Genomic DNA, 9,045 nt, shown 5'->3' with positions numbered 1-9,045 from the left:
CTGCATAAAACTACCGGGTTCTTTAATTACTTATAATAGCAAAAACAAACTCTAAAATGACGCTAGATAATAGAGTAGAAAACATTGTTTTCCAAATTCAACTACGTAACGTTCTGTGAGGGCGAATGCTTTTTTAAAAACGAAATTTTTAAAAAAATTACCAATAGGCGGAGAGATGCATGCGCTCTTGACGCTTATCCCGCTGAGGTTTCCACACCCTGCGCGATTGATTGTGCAGACACGAACAGTGTAATTAGTGTGAGGTTTTACAGCCACCTAAAAAAGAGAATACACGAGTCAGCTAGCTCTGTCATGCACCCAGGTTCCTCATTACCATTTTGTAAGTACGCTCGAAGTAAAACAAAAATAGGAAATGGCATATTTGTGGTTGTTTATTAGTCCAATGAAACACAATGCAATCAACCCTTTCATACAGTGAGTGCTTTAAACACATGTGTAGCAAGCGTATCGGAGACAAATAAACGGGCGGCTATAGAAGGTCGCGGGCTCACGTTGTTAGTTCATGTGATAATTAAAAAGATGTTACGATATTTTCGCGATGGAACGTTCTTTATCATAGTCGTTCGCGTAGCTCTGGCCACATTAGCGTCCAACTGTGAAGTGACTTCTGCTACGCCATATATATATAGTAACTTTTTATAGGGCGGAATCTAAATTGGGTTAAACTCCGGTGGGTCGTCTAAAGGTTGTGTTCATCACCTATTCTCGATGCTGGAAAAAAAATAGAACAAAAAATAAACTCGTCATGGCGAAAAACTCCGAAATTCGATCAAAGCTTAGATAATACCCAGTGCTTTTGCGTTGGACGAAATGTTAATGAGCTAAGTGGAATAGTAATTCTTGGGTTACCTTAGATCGACAGTGTACCGTGTCGCCTTGACTATTCTTCAGAGTAAACAGAGGCAGACTTTAGCCCAGCACAACGAATCATCCGCAACAAAGAAAAATAGCGCGAGTTACTCCAGAGTTAACCGATGGTTCCCAAAAGTACATTTCTCACGATCCTTCTATTTCGATCAAGTCCCTAACGAACGCATTTGGACTGAGTGGACGTACTACGTCACGGGTTAATCAAAAGGACCTCAGATGTACATCATATATCACAAACGTCAGATAGATGGCCTCTGAAGCCAATAGAACGAGGCGATTTGATTGATATCATTTGCTTCTCAATTCTTTCCAGATTAAAGTAGCAAATAATGGCAGAATTCTTATCATCGATACAAATATCGACCGCAAAAATGAACTTTGCCTTACTCACAATTCGGCCTTACTCACAACAAGGTCGGTGAACTTTCGGCTAATGTTTATATTCTATATGTCGTATCCAGTGAGGGAGATGTCATACTCTTATACGTCCTGAGATGAGAACATCAGTTTGCTTACCCATGCTATCAAAAACACGTCTGCAGAATAAAACCAGCGTGTGAGCGGTTCAAGTCCTAGCTTGAAATTGTAATCCTGATGAGTAGTCGTTGTATGGAATAAATACAGCCACCAGGAACGATACTTCTAGCATAGGCAAAACAATCGTTGAAGTAGCTGCGTAGTCTTAAACACAACTCCAAAGAAAAATTTTCCTCTTGAATGACCGATTTTGTTTATACAAAATCTTTTCTCTTAAATTTCTCTTAAATGTCCATCTACGAAAAACTTACCCGAAACTGCGTCGTCGTGGCGTTCACCTCGTGGGCCTCGAGTACGTTTTCTGTCTCTAACGCTCCTGTCTCTCTTCGAAAAATCGCACTTCCCTCAAGCGTAATCTGAAAATATTTGGTAAATGATGACAAAGCTCTTCTTTGCAGCACGCTGTGAACTCATCTATATAGGGCAGTAGGATATATTGTACCTTAAGTAGTTTCCCAGTTACAGAACCTAATAGTAGTATTTGCGTATGCCTGATGAAAGAAATTCAAATGGATTTCATTTTAATTAGGGTACGATTTTGCCATTTGATGTAGCTACACAATATTGTGCTTTAAATGCACCTTGTCAAAATGAGATGAATGCGTTGGAAGGATCGCTACTTAGCTGTAGACCACAAATAGCATGGCCATATGTGTGGAATGTAGGTCAAAAAAAAAGTTGTATTTACCGACTTTTTTAACACGAGCATCAATAACAGGACAACGAGTAACGTGTTACCAGCAGTCCTGCGTTTAATTTACCTGGTCCCAGTCGATGTGAGAGTGTTGTTGTGTTAAGTTCAATAAAATATCTTACACAGACTAACATTTGTCTAACATTCATGAAGCGTCGAATTTGCCAAATGACCTTCTTCTTATTTCTTTACTTACTTGTAACTTGCAAGTGATACTGATGATCGTCCAATGGTCACGTGACTGTTTGAGGGAGCAGCTAAACCTAAGCATTTGTTTAACTTCCGCTGGAAGGCCTGGATTGAGTCATAACTCTATAGATCTAATTGTCTGTTTATAATTAAATTTACATTTGTATATAGTATACATTCGTTGGAAAAGAACTTACTATGTCAGAGAAGTGGTATGCACAAAAACAGTGGGATCCTTATCATCACCAGTACCAAAGCACCTCCTTTGAGCTGAGCAAAAACACCGATTTTGCACATTCATCTGTACAGGCATCTTCAAACATAGATATTATTTACAAGTTCGGCTCGCACTACTATTTCCCTGGCCCGAATCAAACGACGACTTCTCGTATCATTTAGTACCACATAAAAAAACAATTTTTTACGAGCTTTGCCTGTTGATTTTTCTGAAATGCACGTACATTTTTTCTGCTACAAACGTGAAAGAGGAGATAGCAAACCCTCGTTGTTTCCTTCAAGCGAGCAATGCCAACGAAAAAAAAAGTCTGAACATTTCGTGGAAGCAGCAGCGAAAATTTCGATATTATTATAGTTGACGATACAATTTGTTTAAAAGACTCACATTTACTTTGTTTACTTTGGAGCATCCCGTTTTTATGACACCACCGGAAGACGCCGTCCACAGCGACAATTAAAAAAAAACAGCACTCTCAGATCACCGGCGTCTTTAATAAGTCTTACATCATTTGATAGGTATCAATTTATGTCTGATACAAATATAGTATACTACGTTAGAGAAACGTAAATCCCCTGAAGAACGCCGGAGGTAAGACTAATTCACATCTGGTAGAGGCGATTCGTTAAGTAGGAGCGTAACCGATTTAGCGTGGTATTATAAATACCTAAATGTCTATTTTTTCAACAACAGATAATGAATTAATCCTGTTGAAGACACTTTTTAATAAAAATATATACAGATAATTCTGATACGACAGTGTACAGGTGCGTAATTAAATCGTGTTGGCTGGGTGACCTAGATAATTTTTTCAAAATTGTAAGGACGTACCACCAATTTATTTTTAAATGTATAAGCTATAGAAAACTGAGATCCTGGATTATGTTTTACAACATTAATCTTAAGCTCCTGTTATAGCCGGGACTAGAACACTTTATCGAGATGCAGTGCAGCCTTTCAAATACCTATTGGTTAAGAAAAAGGGCATCATTTGTGTGATAAAGTTGTGGAAGTTGTTAGAACTGTAATTACATTTCAACTTCAGACTGCTCCACAAGTTAAAAATTGCAATTTAAAAGAACACCTATTTTTGCAAACAGGGCGAAAAACGCTATAGGTACACAGAGAAGCCTTTTGAAATTTGCTTCATCTGTACTACAGCCATTATCTTTTCAATGAAAAGATAACGCAAGACCGGAAATAAATTTGCCCTTTATACTTCATATGCACCCAACATATTGACTGTTTTATTATATCGTTTTAGTTCCTGTATTCCTAAGAACTAATGAAAGAGAATATCAAGTGGGTTCACTGGGACCGCCGACCTCAAACTGCGTTGTTTTTGTTATTGGCACGCATTTTATGATACGGATTGTTTCGTTATCCTGAACGCTAGAATGCTCTATTGTTCTTCTATGTTCTGGCAATGCAGGGTCCAACTAGGTCACAAATTGTTATTTATGGAAAATACAGGCAGTGGCTGTAGAGACCAAAGTGCGGACCACTGCTTCAATAACCTTGGAGTAGCAAATTGAATAAACAATAGCGTCTTTCGGCTGTGTCAGATATGCTAACTCCGCCATTTTCTCTTCCTCTATTTGGGGACTTGGTCCTGGCCAAAACCTTTTTAAACCAAAGGCGTCGAGGTCTAGTCTTCTGAACCTTCGATTTTTTCACTTGCCTTCTTCTTTGTGTCAGAGCTTATTTGTCTTCCTCTAGTAATCGGATACGGGATTCGATTTAGTCAATGCTGATGCATATACGTAGGTTATTGGGGGTAACACGAGGTGGGAAGACAAAATGTTCGTTCCGTAACTGATGGGTATAGGAGCACTCGAATCTCCAATCAATAGAGCTATTTTATGTTATTGTTTCTCGTTGATTGCCGTTAACATTTCCTGTTGCCCATTGTTGATCTGTACGAGGTTTCTTACTTAGTACGTATATGCGTATCATCGATTATATTAGAAATATATTTTATTATAAGTACTAAAAAGTCATCGATGAGGTCAAGATCGAGGGAGTAAGTGGAAAGTCGATGATCAAAGTTGGGATCCATTCGCGGCCCAAATTTGAGTATGTAAACGGCGAGGCATATCATAAAAAATTATTTGTTTATTCAACAAAGTTGATTCAAGTGAAATTTAATATTGGTCGACAATTTCATGTTTCGTACTATATAAATCAGAGAAAAATAACAAACGCCGCCCTAGTTTAGAATGACAGTTTTGTGATTATTATAATCAACTTCAAAGTCGGCCTTATTCGAAACCTGTTTCATAGCGCCTATTATGTGTAGCCTATGGTGTATCCTCGAGGGAGATCTATGGCTCACGAAGGTTAAAAGGATTTAGGCTCTTTTAGTTGTCTCCGTGATAGATTAGTAGCAGTAGGTAACTGCAGTCCTAGAGGTACGTTGTAGTCCAGGTTCAAGTCCAAGAATAGGCACACTTTGTTTTGTGCTAGGTACCACCTGTTTGATGAAATGCCTAACGGCCATAACAGACGTAAAACTCTAAACGTTGAGGCTACTTGAGTTATGTTCTCATGAAATATGGGTGTTTCTATGAAGACTGTTTTCAAACAACAGTTGGTCGTTTGAAAAGATATGTAAAGCCTTTCTAGTACACTTGAGCACTGAAATGCGCGTTTGCTATTAGATTATATATATATATATATACATACATTAGAATATAACTTTTACGTTCCATTGGTATTAGATAAGGTCCTTAACAGAGATTATTGAAGAGATTCAGGATGATTCACAGTCATTTTGGGCCTCTCGGTAATTTTTGGTGTTTAGTTTTGTTATCAATAAAGTATTGTCAAAGTGTTTCGAGTCGTTTGATTAGTTATTGATTTGAGCCAATGATTGACATAGATACGTGTTTGTAATAAAATTGCTGGATATGGAAGCACCAAAGACAGTTAATCAATATTAAATTAAATTGCGCTTTAAATGCCATTGTCGGTGAATGAATTGACCAACCATATCTTGCCATAAAGCAACCCCAAGGCTAAGTCAGCCAGCGTCCCCCCCCCCCCTTATCCCGTAAAGCGTGTCTCCTGCGCCATTACCCATTCACACGACCCCGGTACACCCAACAACATACAGAACGTAATAAAGGGTAGGGTATGGCGAAAAGGAGAGAGAGTTGGAGAATGAGGCATTAATAAAGCTCATAATAATATATTTTATTATGATTAACAACGACTTTAACCCAATCACGGCAACCGCAGCACTACGGTATTAGCAGTACCACAAACAATGACAATAGCAAAAATAGCAGCACGTTCCGCTTTTGACTTCTCGTGCTCGTCGAATGCTAACGCAAAACAGCGGAGGAAACTTTTATGGGTGGCATCTTATCGTGGCGCAAGCGCTATAAGCACGCACCCTTTATTGTAGCATGTAACAGTCACTCAACTCCCGCTTCCCTCCTTCTTCCCCAGTCTAACAAGTAGCATTAAAAAACGGTATACGATGAACTCGTTGGTCCAGGCTAAGCCTTCGCTACTCATTAGATCATCCCCAACCACAACTATTTCAACGACTCCACCGCCATTATTCTCTATCCATATCGTATGACCGCAGGAAAAAACATCGGCCGAATATTTTTGTGAAGATGAGGCAAGCTATACGTGCCCGCCAATGTGCTTCGTCGGCCGGCAACAGCCGTTGAGCAACACTACTACGTGAGGAATGAACGCATATATATATATATATATATATATAGGTACTTAAAGAAATTGAGTTTTAGTGGTGGTGAGCTGTCCTAATATTATGCCATGTAATAGTTATAATAGGGAAGGGTGAACCTAAAAAATGAAAGAAGGGTAGCTTACTCTTTGAGTATCTTTCAAATTTAGACCATCCCATTTTATTATATGACTTGTTACCATAAATCATGCTCGCCTGATATCGTAGGACGAAAGTCGCCTTCTGAAATCACGCCAGTTACTAGTATACAGAATTTCATTTCGCCATATAAAACTGATACAATTTCCTCTAACTCAATTCCGAAATACTACAGCGAACCCTTGTTGTGGTGTATACCATTTTTCTTCGATGTAGTCGAACGTCAATCTTTTGGCCCTCTGGGTGATGCTATGCTCCAAAACTTGGATTTTTTACTAGACCACACCAGAAGAGTGACAACATTTTCAATCACGGCACAATGGTTTACTCATTTCGAAAACGAGATAAGCCACAATACAATATTTTACAAAGTTAAAGCTGTATTGTTAGTATCCCCGTTGCTTTTTAGATGGGATAAATGAACGAGAGGGTCCTTAGCTTGACGTCGACACAAAGGGATTTCCCACCTTCGAAGCGGATTAATGAAATCTGATGAACAAAAAATCTATCTTATTTGGCTTCTTGCTACTACTTATCTTTACTCCACGTATCTAAAATGAACATCAAAGAGATAACAAGGACCTACACGCACATGTTCTTATCGGTATGAAAACGGCGTTTTTTTGATACAACGCTTATTTTTCTGTTTGAATAATGTTTGCATTCAGCGATGAAATGAGCATCGACGTCCCATAATCCCTAACAAGTGTTTAATGTGTCTCCTGAGCTAACCCAAATCTAAGACACACACGAATTAAACTGTCCCTCTGAAGAAAATATTAAAAAACAATTACAAAAATTGTTCATTCAAATCATTCAAAAAATTCATACAAATGCGGTGATTTAATGTACCTTACGAATGTGTTTGCGCTCCACAGAAATGGCAGGCAGATTGTACCCTTGTTTCTACGCAGGAACTTTTATGTGTGACAGACAATCTCGACTAAAAAATGACCTCCTAAACTTCCCTAGTCTGAAGTGGCCGAGTGTGTACAATACATGAATCACAGCTTAAAGCATATCGTATCGATTAATACGACCAGTGAACTGGGCGGATGAACATAAACGTTTTTTACGATTCGCCGAGCAGAAAAGTGTTGTTTATTTTCCTATGTTTTCATCCCACTAGAGCTAAAAAGTGGAACTCGTCCTTAGAACATGGCTCACGCTGTTTAATGAAGATGATAGGAAAAATTGCAGCTTTTCTTACAAATAGTACTTGTTTGTGGGGTATTGGTTAGCAAACAGATAACTTGTGGTTAAAAACGGTTTCAAGGAAACATGTCCGCCCAGACATATTGAACTTCTCCATTTGCGAAAATAAACCTGAATCTTTATTGTCATCAAGACGATGACTCTCACTGCCCATCATAGGTGTTAGCATGCAAAGTGTACTTATCAAAGACAACAGAATACCCTAGTTATTATATATATATATGGTTATGCGTCTTTTTTCTTGTCGGTCCTTTTTGGAGCATCTAGTCGTGGTGATTCATTTGTATACCTATCTAGAAATGATACTGTTCGGCCTGGAGTAATTCACAGTTTCCGTTTCTGAGCCTTTTTGGGTGCTGTCAGAGAAGAGGTGGGGTGTATGTGCTTGGTTTCATAGCCTCCAAAAATATCTTCCTTCGGATGTATTCCTCACTCTAACTCCTTATTGGGATATACTCTTTTGTCTAGCAAATCGCCATAGAAATCTATTGTAATCTTTTTTTGAGTTACATTAGCATCAGCAGAGTTGGCCGTAGATTAAACTAACTACGACGAGAAAAACATTACGGATCACGTTTGTCCTACAACGAAGGTGACGTTTTTGAGACAATTTTTCGACAGTCCAGATTAGAAACAGCTACACGAGCCAAACAATTAAAAGAAAATAGTTACTAGCAAGTTAGTCTTGCCTTCCTTTTTTTTTTGCCCCGTTCATCTCGCGCCTCTTAACGGCCGCTACCAGTTCCAATTGCTCTTCGTCTATCCAGCCACCGCCAAAGGGATTCCTACATTCACAACTACTGTTTCGTTGACGACAAACCCTTTTTTCCTAGACCACGCAGGGAGTTAAGGGGTATCCGATGAGTCATCACCTCGCCTTGAGCATTTTGACTGACGACAATTATTCCTAGGTGATGTTTTACGCTGCTTTTGCAGCAGTGGGTACTGATGCTTCATATGAAAATGAGCTGAAGTAGTTAATGCGATGTCTAAGGAAGAGAGTTATGCTATAACCACTGTTAAAATACTGTATAACAATAACGTAGTAGTCTTCCGAATAATTAAACATTATTATTCTTTACTGCATGAGGCAACGACTATAGGCGGGATTAGCCATAGGCTGTTTCGCCAGTGAAGGCGGTGGTGGGTAGATGTCATATGCTGACACGTTATGGTATCTATAAGAAGACGCCAAACACCTATCATTGTCGACCGCTGCTGACTTGACTGAAGCAGGACCAGTAGGCCGATGCAAGTGTAAAAACGGGACGAGAGACAAACTAAGATACGACGCTCTTGTTGAGTTCGTCTTGTCTCCGTGGAATCCTTCAGTTAGTCAAGGCCACGGGGTTTAAACTGCGGTGCGAGTTACAGGCGCCGCGGTTCCCCGACCGCTTCGCAATGAGCCGACAGCCAGATCTCGTA

General features: G+C 39.3%; 1 protein-coding gene across 3 annotated transcripts in view; it reads right to left on the bottom strand.

The window, feature by feature from the left end:
• Positions 1-9,045, bottom strand: part of Ptp69D (Protein tyrosine phosphatase 69D) — a 577,123-nt gene that overhangs the window by 15,297 nt on the left and 552,781 nt on the right. For all 3 annotated transcript variants that reach the window (XM_022805022.2, XM_022805023.2, XM_086988022.1), the window contains exons 8-9: positions 1,680-1,784; positions 162-276 (exon numbers count right to left, since the gene is read on the bottom strand). In XM_022805022.2, coding sequence (XP_022660757.1) covers positions 162-276; positions 1,680-1,784 — 220 coding nt within the window. The remainder of the gene's footprint in view (positions 1-161; positions 277-1,679; positions 1,785-9,045) is intronic.

Source organism: Varroa destructor, unplaced genomic scaffold (genome assembly GCF_002443255.2).
Source record: "Varroa destructor unplaced genomic scaffold, Vdes_3.0 BEIS01000004.1, whole genome shotgun sequence".
Lineage (NCBI taxonomy): Eukaryota > Metazoa > Arthropoda > Arachnida > Mesostigmata > Varroidae > Varroa > Varroa destructor.
Note: the sequence above shows the minus strand (reverse complement) of the source record. Positions and strands in the feature narration are given on the sequence as shown.